The 24,612-nt window shown below is 44.7% G+C and overlaps 1 protein-coding gene across 2 annotated transcripts in view; it reads right to left on the bottom strand.

Annotated features, from left to right (window-relative positions):
* LOC144695894 (angiopoietin-2-like) overlaps positions 1 to 24,612 on the bottom strand; it is a 249,384-nt gene that overhangs the window by 105,230 nt on the left and 119,542 nt on the right. For both annotated transcript variants that reach the window (XM_078566970.1, XM_078566971.1), the window contains 3 exons: positions 22,908 to 23,029; positions 13,050 to 13,282; positions 6,969 to 7,090 (listed from right to left, as the gene is read on the bottom strand). In XM_078566970.1, the coding sequence (XP_078423096.1) occupies positions 6,969 to 7,090; positions 13,050 to 13,282; positions 22,908 to 23,029 (477 nt within the window). The remainder of the gene's footprint in view (positions 1 to 6,968; positions 7,091 to 13,049; positions 13,283 to 22,907; positions 23,030 to 24,612) is intronic.

Here is a 24,612-nt window from a genome sequence, read left to right as displayed (position 1 = left end):
CATACTGTAAATAGTGTAAATAAATGAGTTTTTAAGTAGCTACCATGATACACCTGCGGCTCTTCCTCGCTAAAATCTTGGCTTAGCACGTCCTACAGCACGAAGCAGCTAAGTAACTAAGGGCAGTTTAGCAGCCTAAAGGCTGGCTTCCCATTGGGAAATAGCTTTAAAATCACCCCCCACCAAAAATCTTAAACCCATGCATGTGTGGACATCAGGGGGAAACAGGTTAGGCTCCTTTGGAATATCCTCTATGGCATTGACTGATATTCATTGTTTAGAATGAATGGATATTCGACGGAGGTGGGATGAGGTTTCTGACATTAATTTTTTTTAAATACAAATGTTTTCACGTTATTATTATGTATCTGTTCACGTGTGAGTCCTCTGTGGGGGCATTTTTTTACGGATTTTTAAAATCTTTATTTTTGATTTTAAAATTCTTCAGCTCCTGCCTTCAGGGGGCTTTCAGTGCGCACTCCCCCACACCCACCCTGGCAGTGCTGAACTTCTCAGTGGGCCTTTCACGCTGACTGGCTGTTATTTGGCCAGCCAGCGTGAAATCGCGGTCGGGGGCCGATTGCAGGAGGGGGGCCATTTCATGGCCGCTCCCGGGCCCGCCCGCCACGCCCTGCCCGATGACCCAAAATTCCTGCCCCAAGGGTGTGAAATTCAATTGCCCTGGTTTTTGGCCACGTGGGCCGCAGTTTGCAGTGTGACTGTGCGCCTCTTGCTTCCCACCCCACCTGCCTTCCCTCACACCAACCTTCCCCTTCTGATTTCTTTGCTTCCAGGCATCCAGGAGCTGCCCTACAGCAACCCCAGGAGGAAGAGGAACAGCAACAGCACAGTGTTAATGAAGAGGTCATTAATGTGACTGTCACTGCCACCAGCTCAGATACGAGCATTGCACATAACTTGAATGTTAGTATAGAGTTACGATCAGCATGTGTAGAATTGCCTGGGTATGAGTGGGCTGCAGCCAGGCCAGGAGGAACAAATGATTCATTTGCCAGCTTACCAGAGTGCATGGTGGCAGATGTGTTCTGCTGCAGAGGACTCAGATGAGGACACTGTTGGGAAAGTATACAGGAGAGTTGATGGGCATGCACAGGGAGATGCTGGGTGCATTGGCTGGCCTACCAGACAGCTTCCTGTCACTGTCGAGGAGTGTGGCTCCAAGTTGGCAGAGCTTGCCCTCTCTGCTGCCTCTGCTCCATCTCTCTGTCGTCCTGCAGACCCAGAGGCACTGTCACTGCAGCCCCTTTACCTGTTGCTGCCTTTGTGTGGATAGGTCACCAAATCCTCTGTCTTCCCCATGACAATGCAGCAACACTCTCCGGCAAAGGCACCAAAACCCCTCCAAAAATACACCCGAGCACTTTCAGACACTTTCCAGTGGAAAAAAGTTCCATAAATTTCACTTAGCCGCAATCAGGATACCTTTTAACTAGTACTACTACAGGGCCCAACTTGTTGCTTCAATTTTCTTTGTTCAAGAGTGGACAATGCAGGATGATGCTAAGACCTGTATTGTCCAATTGGTTGGACTGTGCGATGTCAGGATAGTCACTGTTTCTGTGTTCTTGGGAGCACGCAGAGGAAGCAGCTGCTTGCACCCCTAATTTTGAAGAATGCCATGTGGGCCACACAGGTTGTGGCTCAGGTCAATGCCAGTGCCAGGACAACCAAGGTAAGTCTGCGTATACCGTCATTAGAAGTGACACAGCGTGAATGAACTCTTCACCCCTAAACACTGTATAGATTTCCGCCAAATGCTCTTTGGTAAGTTAGGCAAGACCACCTTACAATATAAAATGTCTAAGAATTCCGCAATGTCAGTCATTAGAAAAGCTCTTTAAAAGATTGATCTCCACTCTGCTTCAAAATGTAAGATTTGCTAAAATTAGAAATATTGATCAGTGCAATACAGATTTATGTTTATTGTCAAATGATACTTATTAAAAGTACAGTTAAATCTAAATGTTACATGCATTATGTATAAGGTTTCCTGGTGTAAGAAGGACTGTATGAAGTGTTCCTCTAATGCTTCAGGTGATTTACCAGGTCATTATAGTGGCACAATCTGAAACTAATGGATGTTCAGCATGAGCCTGTGACTGTAACGATTGAATTCACACCAGTGTGAAAGCCAAACCGACACACAATGGTTTGAAGCTGGCACAAGCTCAAATGCACTGCAGTGTAAACGCAGCTGGAATATAAGCCCCTGCTTTGTTGCCAGGCAACCAACTTTTTTTTTGGTCAGAGACCATTCACAGTGGCACCTGTACATTACGCATCACAAGGCTGCTGTCTCTGGTTTGCATGTTTTACAGTGGTTAAAGCCCCGGACTGCAGGGTAAGTTGACACATCTAATGTCAGCATTGGCTGCATTGAGGAGTTAGTTTACTGATAGTAAACTCAATGTTGAAGTATTAAACGGCTTAAAAAATACTGCACCCCTACAGGCTGAGAGAACCTCAAAGCACTCGGTTTATGCTTAAGGCCTTGAAAAGCAGATTGATTTAATTACATATCTGTCAGTTCAAAACAGAAATGATTTTGGCTCAATGCTTCCCAACAACGTTTTCCTCACCAATCCCACTTTATAGAGTCAGATTATAGGGTTTTTCTTACTTAATTTGAGGTAGTTTCTCTATTTTTAATTTCTGTGTGCTTCAGACCAGTTGCAAAGTGAATCAGTAACCTGTACCCTAGCTTCTGCTAACACTATCCTGAACCAAGCCAAGGGAGCAAAGCCAGGTAATCTCATTCTAATTATTCCTTCCTTCCTGTAAATTTGAGCTCATCCAAAACTCCGCTGCCCATATCCTAACTCACACCATCCGTTCACCCATCAGCCCTGTGCTTGCTGATCTACATTGGTTCCCAGTCAGCAAACCCTCAATTTAAAACTTCTCATCCTTGTTTCAAATCCCTACATGGCCTCTCCTCCTGCCCACCCTTGCAGTTTCCTCCATTCCTGCAAGTGTCCAGGATCACTGCAGTCCTCTAATTCAGACCTCTTGCACATCGCTGATTTACTTTACTCTATCATTGGCATCTATGTGTTCAGTTCCTGGGCCCTAAACTCTGGAATTCCCTCTCTCTCCTCCTTTGAAATGCTCCTCAGACCTACCCCTCTGACCAAGCTTGTTGTCACCTAATATCTCCTTACGTGGCTGGATGTGAAACTTTGATAATACTCCAATGAATCACCTCGGGATACTTCACGAGGTTAAAAGTGCTATATAATTGTGAGTTGTTGATGTTACATTGCTCATTTTCTCATTATGCAAACTAGTTTCTAGATTATTAATCCAGAGAACTAGACTGTTGATCGATGGAGGCAAGTTCAAATCCCACCAGGGTAGCCTGAGATAATAGCTCCCGTGAAACACAATGGAGTATTTTATTATATTAAAGGTGTCATATAAATGCAAGTTGCTGTTGTTATTGCATGCAAGTGGGCCAACTGAGATTGGGAAATCATCATTCAGAAGATTTTGGGCAAATACACTCATTCTCCCACGCAATAGTGTTGTATAATAGGGCTTCAATGTTTCCAATATATCACTTCTAATACTAATTTTCTCCAGTTACAGCATTTTCTATTAATTCTGCGATTGGTCGGGTAGCCAATTAAAGACTTTTAATAGCTCAAGATTATAATTGCACCTATCACAGGGACTGACTATATAAAGACTAGGAACTTTCTACATACATTCAGTCACAATAATAAAAATAATGCTGACGTAAACAATCACACTTTATATACCTCCTTTCTGTGATACATGCAATTATACTCTCAGGAGCATTTCAACATTCCTTTAATTGGCTACTTTAACTATCACTACTTTGGAATGGAATTAACAGAAAGTGCTGTAAACTGGAGAAAATTAGTAACCCACCTTCCACAAAACAACTATTAATACTTCCCTCCCGCATAGAACGCCCACAGCTCATTGCATTTTCTTTTTAAAAGAGGATATTGTGTAAAGACACAAACGCCCCACATAAAACCTCATCGTAAAATAGATAAGAAAAATGAGAAAGGAGTGACTTCAAATTGTGCTTGATTTTGAAATTATGATGAGCAATCTCTTTCCCTTCAAATGGGATAAATTGTCCCTTACAATGGTTAATGTCAATGAAACCATCATGGGGGCTGAAGTGATATTGATGCATTGATCTGTTGACCTGATACCAGAGGGTGAGTGATTTGGACAGATACAAACTGATGGCTGTGAGGTTTGGTGACTTGAATAAAATAAATGGATTACTTGTCTAACAATTTCTACATCTATCTTTCTACTCATCTGAGTCCCTATCCTCTCTCTGGCTTTCAACTAGCAAAATGTCCTCACATCTTTAACCCCACACTTCAGAATTCCATTGCCACTGCTGATAGTTATACATCATTACACTTGATCTGAATCCAATGAATGGCAACGGGCATTGTAAACTACAGCTTTTGCATCTCTGAAAACATTGTGAATGGTAATTACCGTTTCAGAACTGAATGCAATGGTTTAATGTTATAAGAGTTTTTTTTTAAGCATTACAATGGGTTAGATCTCAGTTTAGGTTTGCATTTTTTGCTGTTAATATTAACCATTCTCTACTTTGGGAGGGATTATAACTAAAACAATGGTGGATTATGAATACTTGGCTGCTCTGATTCACCTTTGATAATTGACTGGAGAACAGCATTGGCTTCAAATGATTGTGTGAACATTTTCTCTTAATGCTGGCAATGCCGCTTGGCATGGGAAAAGCTAAATTTGGGAACAAATAAAAGGACACAGAAAATATTTGTACAATTTGGCTCAGTCTCCATATATTTCCAATATGACGGTGACTGCGTTTTGTTTAGGAAATTATTCTTTTTGAAGGCTGTAATATCTTCAAGTTCAGTGCTATAATAATGAACAGCTAATGAATTGTATTATTTCAGTGAGACACAGTGATCAGAATCAAAAACCTGGCAGTCTCTTGGTAGAATGGAAATGATGGCTGGTGCAATATTGAAGCCATGTTCCTCATACTTTTAATAAATGCTAAAAACCTTATTTACAAAGCTGTCTAAATATACCTCATGGATAAACATCATTATTGCACCATCCTTTCCATCTAGTTGGCTTCTTTAGTCCTGAAATACAAGATTTTAAAATTGTAGATCAAACAGCAGCTTGAAACAATTTTAAAATATATCAATATCATCCATGGTTTTGAAGTTATATTCTTTCCTTCTTTGTGATCTTGCTTTACACGTGACATTGATTAACTAAGATGGCAGGGAGGTAAGTTAATAGAAGGACTATTTCTGCCCTTGTTGCAGAATGATAAGTTGATTTCCTCTAAGTTTTGCTTTCATTCAGATCACAAATCATCTCCCTCCATTTGGTTACACATCTGCAACAGGTTTTGAACAAAACTGAGAACTACTGCGAGGGAGCAGGGACACAAATCCATCCATCCACTATTCTACGACTCCAATCCACTCCAGAGCGTTGAGCGCATAATCCAGACCAAATCTTCAGTGCAGTACTGATGGAGTGCTGCACCGTCAGAGGCATTGGCCAACATTTTACGTTCCCCTCCCCTGGTGGGTTTTGAGGCGGTGGTGGGGGAGAGCATGAAATTGCATGGACAGGATCCCACCCACCCTGACCCAGTCATGATTTTACGCTGGGGCAAGCAGGGCCTTGGGCGGGCTGCCAGCCCTTGCACCAATTAAGGCCCTTAAGTGACCACTTAATGGCCACTCAAGGATCTTTTCCCACCCAGCCTCAATTTGTAGTCTGGCAGGTGTATTAGGGGGACAATCCGAAAATTTGATCTCGGGCAGCAAGTGAGTGGGGGTGCCTCCAACAGAAGCCCCCTTCTGACTGGGGGCGTTCTCCCCTTAGGGCCCGGTGACCTCCAGACTTCCCTCCCCCACCGACCTATCCCCCGAGACCCCGATTGCACTCCACGTGACCTTCCAGGCCTTCTCTATCACCCACCTCCCCCCCCCCACCCCCCCGCCCCACCCCACCCCTGCCCCCACACCCAACCTCTGCCACTTAACCTGTCCTCCGGTTCCCGGCAGTTAGTTCCAGACAGCTAGCTGCAGTACCACTGCAGCGCTGTTCTTCAAATGACTGGAGAACTGCCAGCCAATCTGATAGGCCGGCAGCTCTCCATGGCAGGACTTCCTCCTAGTGACGGGCAGAAGTCCTGCCTTCCGCCAATCAACGCTTGTTGGAGCATGAAACGGCATCAGGGCTGCTGGAGTTGGCAGAGATATGTTGGCTGAGCCCCCACTATCCTGAAAATCCTGGCCGTAATCTTTCAGGTACATTGTTAAAGCACCGCACCATCTGCCTCCTAAGGTAAAGGTAATATGGCATTCTTTGAAAGTTAGGCAAGGGAGTTAAAGAAAAAACAACTTTGATTTATATTGTGCCCTTCAGAATCTTAGGACATCCCATAATTGCAGACAATTATGTATTTTTGAAGGGTTGCCACTGTTATAATGGTAAAAATGTCCTGGTCAATATTAATCCTGTAATCAATTTCTCCCAAGAACAGGCTTACTGGTCATTTATCCTATTGCTCTTTGTGGGAACTAGCTGTGTACAAATTGGTTGTAGTATTTCCCGATATTACAGTTGTAATTACACTTCAAAAATAATTCACTAGTTGTTAAGCGCTTCTTAATACCCTGAGGTGATGAAGGGTGCTACACAAACCCAAATTCTTTATTTATTGTGGTTTTCCATTCTAAGCCCTCACAATGTATTGAGGCTGGTCAATTCAATCCAGAATCCATTGCTCACATTACTTCAACCTTGCATCTGAGGGAGTTCAGCAGAGAAAGAAGTAAAGATATAAAAAAGAGATTGTAAAATCAAAAGCAAAAAAAAAAAGTTTCAGAAACAATACTTCTTGGAGGGCAGAGAGATTTCCTTCACCTTACCTTCACTGTTTCTGTTGTGTTGGGGATATGGAGTGTATAGACTCCATTTGTAGTAAATCCTGACTTGTACGCTTCAGCACAATCTTTAAAAGCGACTTGATCTTTTGCAACCCGTTGTATTTCTATGATAAAGAGCAACAGATACCTTCATTTTATTCCAACTGGTTTATAAAGTGAGTGTAGCATTTCAAACACATGTTCAACTTTGGGCCAATGCTGCATCTTGTATGAGGACATCATAGCTGACACAGCTTTAATGTTACTTATTGTATCTCAAAGAAAAGGACGCTATCGGCTTTGTTTCACCAAGGAGGAAGGGGTGGCAGGGGGATTCATAATCTAGGATGAGGGCAGAACTGTACTTTCTACTCCCTAGTTTAATCCTTGGTATTGGCTTGAGGTAAGGACAAGTCAGCGAAAATAAGCCCAGAAGATGCACTAAGTACCCAGCAGTGTCCTTTTTTCACTTTTCCATGTGAAACAACATCTGGAGGCTATTTCAACACTGGAATAAATAAATCAGTGAAAACAGATTCACATCCCCAACAGCTCAACATATGAGCAAGTTTTTTATTTACTAAAATAAACAATAAAAAATAATTCTGACAAGGTAGCTGTGTGTCTATTACCTCCTGGGGCCACCATTGCTGATGCTCAATAATGGTACATTGACAGGGGAATTAAATATTAATTACTGCCCCAGAGTCCAGTGGGGAATCACCAGTTTGGTACCTCAAGGCAGATCACAGCTGTTTGTATCTGACATTCTGTTTAATTTTGCACTGCTGATCACATTGCGGAGGAGGGGAAGAGACAGAGTGATAAAAAATAATTACTAAATTTACATCTTCCATTTCTTTTCATAAAAATCTCTTTGAGGGCTGGAAATGTTCAGCTCCAGTGCTTTTTGCATCTATTGTTCAAGTACCCTTATTTACATATTTATGAATATTATTTATAGCCCTAAAATATGCAAACTACATTTCAATCTGTTTATCTCTATCTCATGACTCATGACTCTTTTCACAAGGTGAAGAAAAAAGTCACATTTTCACTATGATGCATAGTATCAAAGTGTATGCTGCACCATTAGACAAACCAAAATGTCTGTGACACATACAAGTGGCCTCATGGTGGGCATTATACCATTAACAAGTGAGGATACTCTTTGAATATTTCTCAACATTCAACCTTTCAGGCATAAGTTAAAAGTTGCTGTGATATATTCCCATCAATTCAAAGATGATTCATTGTCCCCTCGTGAGATACAGAGGCATTGTTAGATACTGTTTAGGGAGAAGGGACATGACTCCTCAGGATTCCCACCAATAATACCTTAACTTTTAAGCCAATTACTAACTGGGTTCTTGCTTAGGCAATATTCCAATTGAAAACTACATCATAATCTAGTGTTTCATCTAAATGAAGAGAATTCTGATTGTTAACACAACTTTCATCAACTTGCCCCCACCCCACCATGTTTCAAACCTAATGATGCTGTTGGCACAGTGATGTTGTCCCATTCAATGACTTTGCTTGGTGGGGAAGGGAAAATTATTACTGGCATTTCATTTACTGAACATAGTACACACTGTTCTCCAGCCGACATGGCACCTCAGCGTTTGAGAGAGTGACTTGGGTCAGCTCACTTCAGACTTTTAGTCTCCCATCTCCCATGAGCCAATGGAGATTTGTACCTCACTTGAAGTATAACCGGCTTTGGAAGAATTGATCAGTGGCAGCAGGGCTGATCAAGCTACTTAATACAGGCAAGTGGACAACTTACTTAAAGACTCCAATCCAATTTACCTGCTTTATGTATACAGTGATTTGACAAAATTGCATTAGCCAATCCCAACAAGAGACTATAATTTCATTAAAACAACTGCAATGTCATCCTCAATGATAAATAACTGAGCCACACTGATCAAGAAGGCCCCAGTATGATCTATGGTCTGTGCTGAATTAACTGTTCTCAGAGAGGACAACAGTAAGCGCCTACAAGTGGCCTTAGCACTTTTGGGTTAGAGAGGGCCAGAATTTCCATTTCATATTGAACATTCGCAACACCTGTCCAGGACATGGTGAAAACATGATGAATTGATTTGATCTCAAAAAAATATAAATTGTCAAACATATTGTCACAGAAAAGCAAAGTTGATAATCGATCAGTATCACTGAAAACAATCAAATGAATTGATCTAATTCCAATTTTTTAGGCTGTTTCAGAGAGGGACTGAAGGAAATAGAGAGAAATATAACCTTAGATGATTAAGTAATACTTGTAATGCAAAAGTCCTAGAGTTCTTGTAGTGCCTATTGAGAACAACTGGCCAGAGTTGGGCACTGGATATGCAGGAGTGGGAAGATATTCTGGAGCTTTGCTTGGTTATCCTCAGCAGAGTTTCCCCTCAGGTATCTAATCAGTTCTCCCTATTTGCGAGAGAACCTCAGCATCCATTCTTGTAGGCCTCTGAAGCCTCTGATCAAACGTGTTAAAATGTATCTGTAGTAATTATGGTTTTATTTAGTATGCAATGTACCTTTAAGAATTAGATGTGTTAAGGAAGATCACATGATCTGTAGTAACCAATAGGAGAGTAGCTTGGGCTACCTCAGCAGTCAGTGTAGAGATGAAGTTGGAAGCACATGTGTAGTTGCTGCTGAGTATGTTGTAATTAAACTTTATGTTTCCACCTAAGAAGCATCTGCAGATTAACTCTATCATTAATAGTAGCAACTCGGCCACCCTTACAACAGTACCATAAAATTTCTTACTCCTATCATGTGTTAGACAAGAGTGCCATTAATGTTGGAAACTTAGAGCACAATGTGTCATCCTTTGAATTCAGGCCAGTGATCAGGAGTTTTACCTTGCTTTCTCCAAGCTGAAGAGTCTGGTTTGAAGCATAAAAGGCACAGGACCACTAGTGCACACAATGGTGTTTCTTCTGAATGAACATCTGGTATGGCCCTGGTGTGCAACAGCAATGGAGGAATGTAGGAACAACCTGTTTATGGGTCATCCCGAAACAAGGCTGAACATTGCTCATAATTTCAAATTTCATATGATCTGGGAGTACAACCAATTTCCCCACAACTGGAGATGTTTATGGCATTCTCAAAAAAGGAGGGAGACAGAAAGCTTAATATCTAGAGTCATAGAGTTATATAGCACAGAAACAGGCCCTTTGGCCCATCGTGTCTGTGCCGGCCTTCAAGCAGCTATCTATTCTAATCCCATTTTCCGGCACTTGGCTCATAGCCCTGAATGCTATGGCATTTTAAGTGCTCATCTAAACACTTAAATGTTGTGAGGGTTACTGCCTCTACCACCCTTAGGTGGTGTGTTCCAGATTCCAACCACCCCCTGGGTGAAAACAAATTTCCTCAAATCCCCTCTAAACCTCCTGCCCCTGACCTTAAATCTATGCCCCCTGGTTATTGACATCGCTGCGAAGGGGAAACATTAATTCCTAGCTACTTTATCTATGCCCCTCATAATTTTGTATACCTCTATCAGGTCCCCTCTCAGCCTCCTCTGCTCGAAGGAAAGCAACCCTAGCTTATCCAGTCTCTCTTCATAGCTGACATGCTCCAGCCCAGGCAACACCCTCTCCAGTGCAAACACATCCTTCCTATAGTCTGGCGACCAGAACTGCACACAGTACTCCAGCTGTGGCCTAACTAGTTTTAAACAACTTCAACATAACCTCCCTGCTCTTATATTCTATGCCTTGGCTAATAAAGGCAAGTATCCCATATGCCTTCTTAAAAACCTTATCTACCTGTGCTGCTACCTTCAGGGATCTATGGACATGTACACCAAGGTCCCTCTGATTCTCTGTACTTTCCTTCTGCCATAGGGAAAATGCTAGAATCTATTATTAAGGAGGGTAAAAATGGGGCACTTAGAAAATCTTAATGCGATCAGGCAAGTCAACATGGTTTTGTGAATATTTGATTAATTTATTAGAGTACTTGAGGAAGTAACAAGCAATGTAGATAAAGAAGAAACTGTAGATGTTGTGTACTTGGACTTCCAAAACGCATTTGACAAGGTGCTGCATCAAATCCACTACACAAAATAAGAGATCATGGTGTAGGGGTAACATATGATCATGGATAGAGGATTGGTTAGCTAGAAGGAAACAAAGTGTAGGGATAAATGGATCATTTTTGGGCTGGCAAGATGTAACCAGTGGAGTGCCACAGTGCCGGGGCCTCAATTATTTACAGTCTATATCAATGACTTGGATGAAAGGACCAAATGCATGGTTGCTAAATTTACTGATGTCACAAAGATAGGTAGCAAAGTAAGTTGTTGAGAAGACATAATGGGCCGTAACTTTCGACTAGCATAAGGAAGTGCTGGCACGCAGGAAATAGAAGAAATAAATACCTACTTACCTAGTCTTGAAAATTATGTTGCCACTTCCGTTCGCCGGAGCTGCTTGGGGTCCTCCTCGCAGGCCCCAGTGAAGTGTAGCTCCAGTGGATTCAAGGAGGCCACGCCTCATTTTTACAGCATTTGCTGCTGTAAAGCAGGTAAGTTTAAAGGGCCAGGGAAATTGACAGGCCAAAGAGAAGGCAAGTGCCTAAGGTAAGTGGATAGAATTGGTGGGTGGGGTGTCTGGGGGCAGTCCAGGGGGCCGAAGGGGGGTGGGTCAGAGGCCTGGTGGGGTCAAAAGTCCATGGGGGCGGTCCAAGGTACCGGGGGGGTGGGGTACAAGGTAGGGGTGGGTCCAAGACACGGTGGGGGTCCGAGGTACGGGGGCAGTGTTTGAGGGCGGGGGCAGAGGTTGGTTGGAGGTCTGGGGCATCGTGGTGGGGGGAGGGCTGAGGTCCGGGGGCTGGGGTCCGATGTCCGATGGGGGTGTGAGATCTGGGGGTTTCCATGGTCAGGAAGGTTGTGAGAGGGATCCGAGGTTTGGAGGGATGGGTGGGTGGTAGTCAGAGGTCTGGAAGGTTTGGAGATCCTTGGGGGTGCCCAAGGAAATTGAGAGATATTGCAGAACCCAGCAGTAAAGAGTGACCTGGGTGTCCTGGTCCATGAATTGCAAAAGGTTAGTATATGGGTGCAGTAAGTGATTTGGAAGGCAAATGGGATGTTGTCATTTATTGCAAGGGGCATGGAATATAAAAAGAGGGAGATTTTCCTACAGTTGTACAGGGCATTGCTGTGTCCGCATCTGGCAAAAAGTTTTGGTCTCCTTGTTTAAGAAAGGATGTAATTGCATTAAAAGCATTGCAAAGAAGATTCACTTTACTGATTCCTAGGATGAAGGGGGTGTCTTATAAGGAAAAGTTGGACAGGTTGGGCCTGTATCCATTAGAGTTCAGAAGAATGAGCGGTGACCTTATTGAAACATATAAGATCCTGAGAGGACTTGACAAGCTGGATGCTGAAAGGATGTTTCCCCTTGTGGGAGGGACTAGAGCTAGGGTGCACAGTTTAAAAAGAGGTCTCCCATTTAAGATGGAGATAAGGAGATTTTTTTTCTCTCAGAGGGCCGTTAGTCTGGTGAATTCTCTTCCCCAGAGAGCAGTAGAGGCTGGGTCATTGAATATTTTTAAGGCCCAGTTAGATAGATTCTTGACTGACAAGGGAGTAAAGAGGTAAAGAGAGCAGACAAGAAAATAGATTTGAGGCCACAATCAGATCAGCCTTGTTTTATCAAATGAGGGAGCAAGCTCGAGAGGCCAAATGGCCTATTCCTACTCCTAATTTGTATGTTCATATGAAATGGGCTACATCTGCTGTTGTTGCTGGCTCTTTGCTAGATTAACCCAAAACAAACAGCACTATCTCACTCTCTCTACAGCTGAAAGTCTCATCCAGCTTAGTAAATGGCTTTTGGAAAATGCTCAAGATCAGACAAAGTGTCATTCTCCTCTTTACCTATAAGAAGTCTTTGTTCTTTATTTCTTATGAATGGAAAGTGTTGCGATTAGGGAATCATAAAATGCAGACAAAACCACCTGTCGCCCCCACGATTCTGTCCCCTAGCACAACAACACACAACCATATTCAACGACAGGGAGACCAGTATGAAATTTCAACATGATCTTATCACTAACCGTTGCCATGGGAAACCATATTCAGCAGGTTGTGAACAGTCTCCATTAGTAAAACCTGCTGGCTCTGTAGGACGCTGTTGTTCTGCGTGGCTACACTCAGCTGCTTCTCAAGCTCTCCGATAATTACGCTCTGCTTCATCAACAGGTCCTGCATCTCCAACTTCTCTGCTTTTATTGACTGAAGCTCAGTTTCATGTTTACCTTCCATTTCCAGGACTTTCTTCTCCAGAAAGCTGAAAGGCAAGAAAATGTCATGGAGAGAATCAATGTCCCTGCAGTTCACTGCATAATGATTTGTATATTAAGCATTTGTTTTCTGTAAGAGAGGAATCCAGACTTAATAATCCATGCAAGCATTCCTACCAGCCCTAAAAGCGTTCAAAATTAGAAAACTTTATTCGTCACTATTTTTTGGCCAGTAGTCATAGCCATCGCTGTAATTCAGAATGGTGTAGGGTCTCTTGCATATGGAAAATTTGTGGAGAGGGTTAAAGGCTTCAACACTCCCATCACCAGAAGATTCTCTTAGTAGTCTGATCATTGTGCATGACATTTTGTCATGAAATCAGGTGGCTTCCCGCAGCTTACTTTTCTTTTTCATTTTAGTCCGTATAAGACTGATTTCTATCACCTTTCTCCACTTTCCCCTATTGTGTTTCCCTGTGCCATGTTCCATTGTAGAACCCAAGATGCTTGGGCATGAGGACAAGTGCTCGTAGCCAAGTCTTTCCCACAGTTTTCCTTCTCTCCGCTTGTAATCATCAAGGATGAATTTGAGGATTAATCTTTGGGAATTACATGCCTGAACATAAGACAGTGTTCTGCATTGTGGAGCCACCATATTGGCACAAAAAAAGTGTCGGACTTATTCATGCCCTTGGGGCAAGTTTGTGAGATGTGTCTCAAAGGAGCAGGAATAGACCATAGTCTGAATTTTCAATTTAGGGTCGGGAACCCAACGCCGGGATCATTTCTGGGTCCTCACCCTGCATCGTGTTAGCGTTAGTGACATAACACAATTTTAAAGTGCAAAGGGATTAATTGGCCCGGGTATGGGTTTGGCGCCCAATTAATGGCACCGGGAGTGGCCTAGAGACAGGACCTAGGAACTGAGGGCCCTTTGAAAAGGTGAGTGGCAGCCATGACTGGGTTTTACATTCACTGGTGTAATGAAGCAGCAACAGCCATAAAGGGCCAGCGCTGACACACGCAGGTGTCCACGGACGGTACCAAGGTCCATGTTGCCTCCCTTGAGGCTTTAACCAGTGCAGTGGCAGACAGGAGAGAAATCTTGTTCCCAGCATCTGAAAGAAGAAATGTGCTCAGAGACTACAAAGAGGGCCGAGGTGGAGGTGGCGACAGAGATCAGTAACCGGGGAGTGTCCAGAAGCATGTGGGTCTAGCGTAGAAAAAGATTCAATGAGCCAAGGTCTGCAAAGGCGAGAGTCAAGTGAAACCCGACTGACAGGCCTCTATCTCTGTCTATCTGAGCATGTACAGCAGCTGAGCAGACTTAGTGCCCATAGTTTTCCCTAACATTGTCAGATCAAGTGGCCAGTTGCATTACTGAGACATCAGCAACTCTCACATATGGGGTGCAAGTGAGCAGGGCCCATCACTGCAGAATGCAACATCTTAACTGAATGTCATGCTGGAATAGGTGAAAGAGGGCAGCCTGCTCAGAAATCATTCTCTGCTCATCTTGCTGGGAAATAGAGGGAAAACTCTTCGGAAATGTCTGAGACAGGTGGTGGTGTTGTGCTGGACTGCCGCACTCTGGGGCTGGAAATCGCGAGGGTGCCATCGCATCAGGCTGCGGGTCATGACGAGACAGGAAGCCATGAAAAGCAGGGACATTTGATAGCTCATTCTACAGGTGAAAGGCATGGAGGAAACTCCATGGAAATGCCCGCTGTAGCGGAACAACTGCTGTCATGTAAGGCGTTGGTTCCGTTGAGGCATCTGCTGAGGAGCTGAGTCCTCATCACCACCTTCTTGTGTTTCCCAAAGAACCAGTTATAGAAATGGCGGAGAGCGTTCCAGCCTAGTCCGGCCTTCTTGAAGGGAAGAAATGTTCCAGACCGAGCACCATCACATCATTATTCCACACCTTCCAAGAGCACAGACACACTCACCTTGGTTTGGCCTCAAGCAAGATGAGAATGGGGAGGGCTGGGTGAGCGGCACTTCTCATGTGAGCAGGAAGAGGAGGGTGAGACAGAGTCAGCTGGAGGACATGGGACAGTCACTGGCATGCTCTGCTGGGTGGAAATTCTGGGCCTCAGGTGTCACAAACAAGGAGGGTTTTTCTGGAGCATCAGAAGCAGATAAGTTCCCCAATGTCGGAGGTCCCGATGGCATCGTGGAGCCATGGGCAAACAATGGATGAGTCCGTGCACAGCATATGCTCCCAAATGTCTCAGGGTTTTGAGTGCATGGGCTGCTCCATTGCGAGAGCAGTCAATTGAGTCATGGAAAGCCATATGCAGCAGCAACCAGAGTAGATGCAGGAGCAACACACTGACATGCACAGAAAGAGTGACACCCTCTGTAGCACTGACGTTCAGTGTCACTGAAAGCACAAAGATACTTGGAGTAGATGTCAACTGTAACCAGCTGGTGGCCTCATCCAGCATGTAAGGGCACCTTCAAAGGGCTGGGGCATACAAATAGCCTTAAGAGGGGGTCACTCTTTTTCTTTATTCATTCATGGGATTTGGGCTTCGCTGGCTGGGCCAGCATTTATTGCCCATCCCTAATTGCCCTTGAGAAGGTGGTGGTGAGCTGCCTTCTTGAACCGCTGCAGTCCATGTGGTGTAGGTACACCCACAGTGCTGTTAGGAAGGGAGTTCCAGGATTTTCACCCAGCAACAGTGAAGGAACGGCGATGTATTTCCATGTCAGGATGGTGAGTGACGTGGAGGAGAACTTCCAGGTGGTGGTGTTCCCATCTATCTGCTGCCCTTGACCTTCTAGATGGTAGTGGTCGTGGGTTTGAAAGGTGCTGTCTAAGGAGCCTTGGTGAATTCCTACAGTGTATCTTGTAGATGGTACACACTGCTGCTACTGTGCGTCGGTGGTGGAGGTAGTGAATGTTCATGGGTGTGGTGCCAATCAAGCGGACTGCTTTGTCCTGGGCAGTGTCAAGCTTCTTCAGTGTTGGAGGAGCTGCACTCATCCAGGCAAGTGGGGAGTATTCCATCACACTCCTGACTTGCGCCTTGTAGATGGTGGACAGGCTTTGGGGCGAGCCAGAAGGCGAGTTACTCGTCGCACGATTCCTAGCCTCTGACCTGCTCTTGTAGCCACAGTATTTATATGGCTAGTTCAGTTCAGTTTCTGGTCAATGGTAACTCCCAGGATGTTGAAAGTGGGCGATTCAGTGATGGTAATGCCATTGAACATCAAGGGGCGATGGTTGGATTCTCTCTTTTGGAGATGGTCATTGCCTGACGCTTGAGGGATGATGCTGCAGGCACCAGCATCATCCCTCAACTCCTCAGTCCCTCCAACTCAGAAACCATCCATGCCGCAAGGCCCTGTGAGAGAGGCTGCCTCCGCAATGATGCAGAAGCAGCAGACTGAGGAGCAGTCCCCAGGAGCACCTCTCTGAAGAAGATGGAAGCCACAGGCATCACAGCCGGAAGCAGAGACAAGGGAGTAAGCTGCCCCTAGGTCATCCTCAGTCACAGGGAAAGCACCCCGTAGAGGTGGGTGGGAACACAAGGTGCCACTTCGTTAGTTGTGCTTTTTGGGTCACCTGGGTATGTTTTCTCAATTGGTTTGTTCAAGAACTTTATAATAATTATAATAATAATAATGCCTTCAATCAGACTTGTGTCTTATTATTGCTTGATGTCACAAGGGATATAGAGTTGATTTTACAGGGTGCAGTGGTCCCCACACACTGCCCCCTCCAACTGAAAAGTCAGGAGGAGCTCGCCCAACAGAAGAACAGCTGTCCCATAGCCATTTAATGACCTATCAGGGGCCAGCAGTACCACTGGGAACGGTGGTCACTGCCGGTACTGCACTTGGGTTTTGAGGAGGAGAGCTGAGCTCGATTGTGACTTAAATGTTTGAGGGCTCACCAGAGACATGCTGACAGGCCCTGGCAAGGGGTTTGGGAGGGTGGGGGATCAGGGTTTGAGTGGCAGAGGGGAATGTGGGGCAGGGGTATCAAAGTGCAAGAGAGCAGGGACCATCGCTGCAGAATGCAACATCTTACCTGAATGTCATGCTGGAATAGGTGAAGGAGGGCAACCTGCTCAGAAATCATTCTCTGCTCATATTGCTGGGAAATAGAGGGAAAACTCTTCGGAAATGTCTGAGACAGGTGGTGGTGGTGGTGTGCTGGACTGCCACACTCTGGGGCTGGAAATCGCGAGGGTGCCATCGCATCAGGCTGCGGGCCATGGTGAGAGGGGAAGCCATGAAAAGCAGGGACATTTGATAGCTCAATCTACAGGTGAAAGGCATGGAGGAAACTCCATGGAAATGCCCACTGTAGCTAAACAACTGCTGTCATGGAAGGCGTTGGTTCTGCTGAGGTACCTGCTGAGGAGCCGAGTCCTCATCACCACCTTCTTGCTCCTTTCCCAAAGAACCAGTTATAGAAATGGAGGAGAGCATTCCAGCCCAGTCCGGCCTCCTTGGCGGGAAGAAATGTTTCAGACCCAGCACCATCACATCATTCCTCCACACCTTCCAAGAGCACAGACACCTTGGTTGGGCCTCAAGCAAGATGAGAATGGGGAGGACTGGGTGAGCAGCACTTCTCAAGTGAGCAGGAGGAGGTGCGCCACCCTGCTGCTGGTAAAACTGTAGTGGGGGCAGGGGTATATGGGCAGGTAGGCAGCAGGCAGGGCATGCACTGAATTTTACATGTCCGCCCCCCCCACCAACCTTCAAACCAGCTGATGGGGAGCATAACTCCAGCACATGGAGTTAAGAGGGAGGTAGCAGGAGGGCCCTGGGTTTGCTGTGGTGCTATGGTCTATGTTGTGGGTGAATGTTAATGGTAGAGACCCCATACTCTGTGGGAAGAATTTTCCCCTTGTCGGGCAGGCCCTGCGGCACCCGAGAAACGGTCCGCTGCCTGTGATTGGACCCCCGACCGTGATTCCACGTTGGCTGGGCAGTTAATAGCCAGCCAGCATGAAAGGCACGCTGAAACGCTCAGCACTGCCAGGGTGGGGGCAGGAGGAGTGCAAGCGCTAAAGTCTGTGCACTGAAAGCTCCCTGAAGGCACAGAGCTGCCTCAGGGAGCTGGCGAATTTTAAATACAAAACTAAAATTTTACAAATGATATAAACATGTCCCCACATCTGACTCAATCACATGAAGAGGGACGTGTAAAAAATGATGTTAAAAAGTTTTTATTTTTTTTTTAGTTACCATTGGAAACCTCATCCACGGGCGGATGAGGTTTCCTAAAAAACGCGCCTGGCCTATTCACCCACCCACCAACCGAATGGTTGAGCTTCAATTAATTGCTTGAGGGTCTTAATCGGCCTCTTAATTGTCGATGGGCACACTGCTGCCTCTCACGCGCGCCCGCCAACCGAAAGTGCTCGATGACGTTAGGACGCTCCCGATCGGTGGGGCAAGTGCCCGTGGGGTGAAAAATTCTGCCCTATGTTTTTGTGTGGCAATGGGATTCTTCAGGTTTTTGTGCTTGTCTTGCTGGATGATTTATCTCCTTAATGGACGGTGAGTTACAGGGTTATCTATCATAATGGCTGTGGGGTGTCCAAGCGAAACATTGTTGAATTAGCACAGCCCTTGCAGCCATCTAAGCCTGCCAATCACTGTGAGGCCTGGGATAGCCGGGGCAGTCATCATCCGTAGCCTGGGCACTGAGTACCTCTGGAGCGCACCCTTCGTCCTCCTTCACCAAAGATGAGTGGTGTTCCATGGTCCTTGTCTTCATCCAGCTCCAGGGGTCTTTGTATAGTCATATTGTGCAGCATATAGCAAATAACCACATTGTGAGACACCCTGGCTGGCTTGTACTGGATGGCACTACCCAACTGTTTGGGTTTTGAAAATGCAATGCTGTACTGACTAACTGGCTTGCCTTAGTCATGTGACTCTGCCTTGACACACTCTGCCTCTGGGGGCAGACATCAGTTCAATAAAGACCTCTCACAGACACACACTAAAGAAGATTGCTGTCCTTTGTGAAGATGGATTTAAAAAATATATTTTTGGGAATATGGTGGCATTGTATAAGGAAGGTTGTAAGTGTAATTAAACTGGGGGAAGTTTAGTAAAGACAGCTTGTCTTGCGGGAGCAGAGAAATTAAAGGTAAAGGTGCTAACTGCATGCATTTGTAATGAGAAGCTCTGGTGAAGTTGAATGTATGAGTAAATAGGTTTGGTTTGAAGTTCTGTTGAAGGGTCATTTGGACTCGAAACGTCAACTGTGTTCCTCTCCGCAGATGCTGCCAGACCTGCTGAGTTTTTCCAGATATTTTTGTTTTTGTTTTGTTTTGAAATTTGCATTATAAATAGGAACTTGACTTTTCAGCTGTTAAGTTTCAAAGGGAGTTTAGAAGTGTCAGGGACCTTTACAACTTACAAAGGCTTCATAGATAAAGAGGGAAGATTGTTAAATTATAATTTACCTGAAAGTGGAAGCGATAGGAAGACGTGGAAGATGTTTATATTTCGGAAAAACATGAGTTCAAAGGGGTGCTTAAAACAATGGAGCCTAAGATCAAAGGGGAAAAGGATATTTAAGGAATATGTTTAGTTGAGTTGTGTTGGCTGTGTGGGGGAGATGTCCTGAGATCAGATCTGTGCTGAGAAAACTTGTGAATTTGAAGCAGCTATCCAGAGCCAGAGCCAGAAAAGTCTCTGTTTTCAGAAAGCAGTCTGTTTCTGAACTTATTTTGGTTTTCCACAGCAGAGCGGAAGAGAGTGAGAAGTGTGAGGTATACTTTATTACGGTAGCAGCAGTTTTGCCTTGTATAATATTACTGGATTGCTGTGGTTAAAAAATCTATAAGGGAGCTATTGCCAAATAGTTTGCTTGCATGTTCTGATCAAGTGGGTTTTTTGGGGGGGAATGTTTTCTAAGACTGTTTAACTGTGTAATTTTAATCTTGTGTACTTAAGCATTTTTTTATTTTTGTTAATAAATCTTCTAATTTTAAAATCCTCAAAGTGTTACTGGGATCTGTGCTTCTGGGATTAGTAATTTCCACCTCGTTTCCAAAAACAAAAAAAAAAAGTTATGATCAGTAAGACAAGCTCCCTCTGGGATTTGGCCTGCTCAATGAGAAACATTGTCTGTGGTTGTAACACTTTATACTTGAAACACCGACCAGTCAAGGCAACGCAAGTGCATCTTCAAGCTGCCAATGGTTTGTTCAATGTGAGTTCGTGTTCAGAGATGGTTTTGGTTGTAGTGCTTCTTTGCATCTGTGTTTGTGCACCGTATGGGCATCAGAAGCCGCCATCTCAGAGGTTAACCCTTATCCCCCAACTGCCACCTACAGAGTCTGGATGTTGGCCTGAACTGTTGCAGCACCAGGCAGGATGAAGGAAGCATGACAGTTGTCAGAGAACAGAGCACAGACCTGCAAGATGTGCTTCCTGTGGTCACAGACCGGCTGCACATTCAACGAGTGGTTGCCTTTACTGTTCAGGAATCTGGCTGGCTGGCTGGTCTATCGGAGCCTTGATGACTATGTGGGCACAGTCAATAATGCCCTGAACCTGAGGGAATCCAATGATGGTGGCAAAGCCTACGGCACCTCTGTCTGCGCTGGTTCATCTATCTTAAAATGGATGTAGCCTCCACCCTCCAGAAGAGGCATCCAAGACCTCTCTGATGACCTGATGAGCTGCCAATTGCAAGATGCCACCCAGGTCCACATCTGATCCTTGGAACAACCCCAGATGCATAAAACATTCAGGGCAATACTGACCTTGAGGCTCTAGGTAAGGGATTACCATGAGGGCCACAAGGTATCAGGTCATTGTGGACCAGAATGCAAATGGCTGAGACCATCTGCCTGGACAGGTGCAATATCCTATGGCATCCTGTCATTTGCAGATAGCTGGTTTGCTCGTGGTACACCTGACATGTTGGGTTGTGCCGCCTTCCCCATGCGGTCCCATTCTGCGCTGCTCTGGCCTCTTCCTGACTAGGAGGATGCACCTGCTGAAGCTGCTGCTCACTACTCTGTCCAATGTCAGATTAAACTGCTCTCATTTCAACTCCCTCACCGACCACTCATTCATTCAGCAGGGCTTCCTCTACCAACACATGCTGTCCAAGTGGTGCCTGTGGCTTCATGACCCCCCAAGGAGTTCCACCACCTCACTGTTCACAAACACAAGCCGTTCAGCACCAGCAATATGGCAACTCTGTGCCGCTGGTTGAGCAGCTGAGCATAATTTTCTGCTTCCTAAGTACGTGCACTGGTGCATTCATGGCTCCTCTGCGTGTTCATGACAGGTTCACTCTGACAAGACCTGGACACTGTGTGTTCCCCATGCCTGCCGATTGAAAACTTCAAACTGCTCCTCTGAGGCCTGAAAATGTGCTCAGCAAACAGTTAATTGGAAGCCTGTGGGTTTCCAGCTCCCCTCCTCCCACTAAAAATCGCCTTGTGTTCTGGAGGCATTGGGATCCAGTGACACATTCTGGGAACATGATTTTCAATGCATACCTGTACCCACACTCGACCCCCATGACCATTTGAAAATTTAACCCCATGTGTCCTGTTGAGTCTATGAGTGAAGACAATGCCAATTTACAGTGACGTGAAATTTGATTTGACTGGATGATAAGGGGCACAACATACCTTGTATTTGTTTTGTGCAGAGTTACAAGTGTATTGTAAGGCAGTAAAATTTAGAGCATTTAGAGAACGTAAAACCACAGAAATGAAAAGGAGGCAGTTTATCACTGTCATCCAACCCATGTTGTCCAAATGCAGTGAAACGCATTCCAACTGGTGTTATTCTTTGTAAAATGCACATGAAAACATAGCTTAAACAAAGAGAGTCTGAAAGGACCAGATGTTCAGAATCACGAAAGCAGCTCAATTTCAAATCGACAGTAGGATCATGTTACCCAGGCTGAAGCAATACTGAATCAACTAACTTCTAATGCACTTATTTCATAGTCAAGAATACATACTCTAAACCTGTCAATTATCACCTTACTGCAGCATCTGAAGCATTCGAAGTAGATAGGAGTTCTAATAAAAAAATTATGATTGTGATTGGAGCTTGTAGCACTGAGGTGAATCCACCATTTATATTTGCGAGTTAAAATGGGCTAAAGCTGCGGTTCTTGACAAAATGAACTGCTCTGAATGGTCTTTTGTCTAGTGGAAGGGCAAAGGGTTCATAAATTATCAGCCAGCCATGCAGCAGATTCTGCCTGGCATTGAATTATGCGTGCGCAGAGGTCTGTTGGAACCATATACAAACCACGATTTAGCTAGGAACATGGGAACAAGTGCACTAGGCCATTCACTCCCTCATGCCTATTCTGTCAATAGACCTCAACTCCATTTACCTGTCTTTAATCCGTAACCCTTACCAAACAAAAAATTATCGATTTCAAGTCTTGAAAGTTTCAACTGATCCAGCATCCATGGCTTTTTGAGAAGGGGGATTTCACATTTTCACTACCTACTGTGTGACAGAGTCGAGCCTCAAGTACTCTTTCAGTTTAGTCCAATGGCTTTTTGAATTATAGGTTGCACTGAGCTCAGGAGAATAAATCTCAGAGGCTCTTTGTTTCTGTCTATTTTATCTGGAAGTTCTTCACCTTTTCTCGCAGTTTGAGTTTTTGACTGCATCATTGACAATGCCAGCTGCATTTAAACACACCTGTTCTTTTCATGGAGTTTGGTAATTTCCTGTGTCTGCACCATGATTTCTTTCTCCAGTTTGTTTGTTGAAAGCGAATTCTCCAACAGCTGGATTTCAAGCCGCGATGTCTGATTCAGAACCTTAAAAATAACACAAGTAATCATTGAGAATGAAAAGGAACTGTTCTCATTCGAGCCAGGATTAATACCTGTGAAGCTTTGGGGTCCTTCTATATTTTAAACAAAAAACTTGAAGCAAGTGCTGAATACAGCCAGGTGGCTTTGCTAATCTACTTTTTTTTTTGATTGCTTGCGTTTCTACCACTTGAAAAATAGACAGCAACCTTCTTAGTGGAACTCAATGCAAACGTGGTGAAATACTGCGGATGCTGGAAACCTGAAAGAGAAACAGAAAATGGGTCATATGGGCTCGAAATGTCAACTCTGTTTTTCTCTCCACAGATGCTGTCAGAACTGCTGAATTTTTCCAGCATTTTCTGTTTTTCTTTCAATGCAAACGTGTATTTGTTACCATTTCAGAAGTCATTTGGGAGACTGATTTGGAGGCAACTAAATACATAGTTGAGTGAGCTACAGCTGAAAGGAGACCAAGTATCAGAAAGAGAGAGAGACAGTCAAAGCAAATATAAAACAATTTTGATATTTTTACCAGAGATCTAGCCACATACATTTCAGAGTTTTCTGCTTCTGCACTTGTTAGTCCATAATTTTGTAACTGGGTAGCAAACTGTGGGTTAATAACAGCTTAAGTACAGACACTGACCATAATGGTCCAGGTCTTCTGGTCAGTGGCACTGCTGGGCACATTGCTGCTGCCTGCAAAGCTTTCTGCACCCCAGGGTTCAGTGGGTGGGGGAGTGGATGTGTGGGTGACTGGTGGTCAGGTGGGCAGTCGGGTCGGATGGGCAATCGGGTTGGGTTGGGGATAGTTGGGATGGGCTGAGTTGGGAGATAGTCGGGTTGGGGGGTGGTGCTGTCAATGGGTAGCTGAGTCTGGTCAGGGGGGTAGTCAGGTCGAATCAGGCTGGTCAGGTGGGTAATAAGCTAAAACACTAAGACTCCTTTTAAGTGAAGCAGCATTTCACTTGCACTTCCCTCAATTTAGTCTACTGCATTTGCTGCTCCCAATGTGGTCTCCTCTACATTGGAGAGACCAAACGCAGACTGGGTGAATGCTTTGCGGAATACCTTCGGTCTGTCCGCAAGCATGACCCAGACCTCCCTGTCACTTGCCATTTCAACACACCACCCTGCTCTCATGTCCACATGTCCATCCTTGGCCTGCTGCAATGTTCCAGTGAAGCTCAACGCAAACTGGAGGAACAGCACCTCATCTTCTGACTAGGCACTTTACAGCCTTCTGGACTTAATATTGAGTTCAACAACTTCAGATCATGAACTCTCTCCTCCATCCCCACCCCCTTTCCGATCCCCCCTTTTCCAATAATTTATAATTAAAAATTTTTTTTTTTTTCATTTCCCACCTATTTCCATTATTTTTAAATGTATTTCCATCCATTGTTTTATCTCTACCTTTTAGCCTAGTTCAATCCCTTCCCCCACCCCACCCCCACTAGGGCTATCTGTACCTTGCTTGTCCTGCTTTCTACACCTTAATGTCATCATTAGCACATTCTTCAGCTAATATCGTCAACACCTCTTTGACCTTTTGTCTATGACATCTTTGGCAATCTCTTCTTTGC

Source organism: Cetorhinus maximus, chromosome 21 (assembly GCF_964194155.1).
Source record: "Cetorhinus maximus chromosome 21, sCetMax3.hap1.1, whole genome shotgun sequence".
Taxonomy (NCBI): domain Eukaryota; kingdom Metazoa; phylum Chordata; class Chondrichthyes; order Lamniformes; family Cetorhinidae; genus Cetorhinus; species Cetorhinus maximus.
This window is presented reverse-complemented; position numbering and strand designations above follow the sequence as displayed.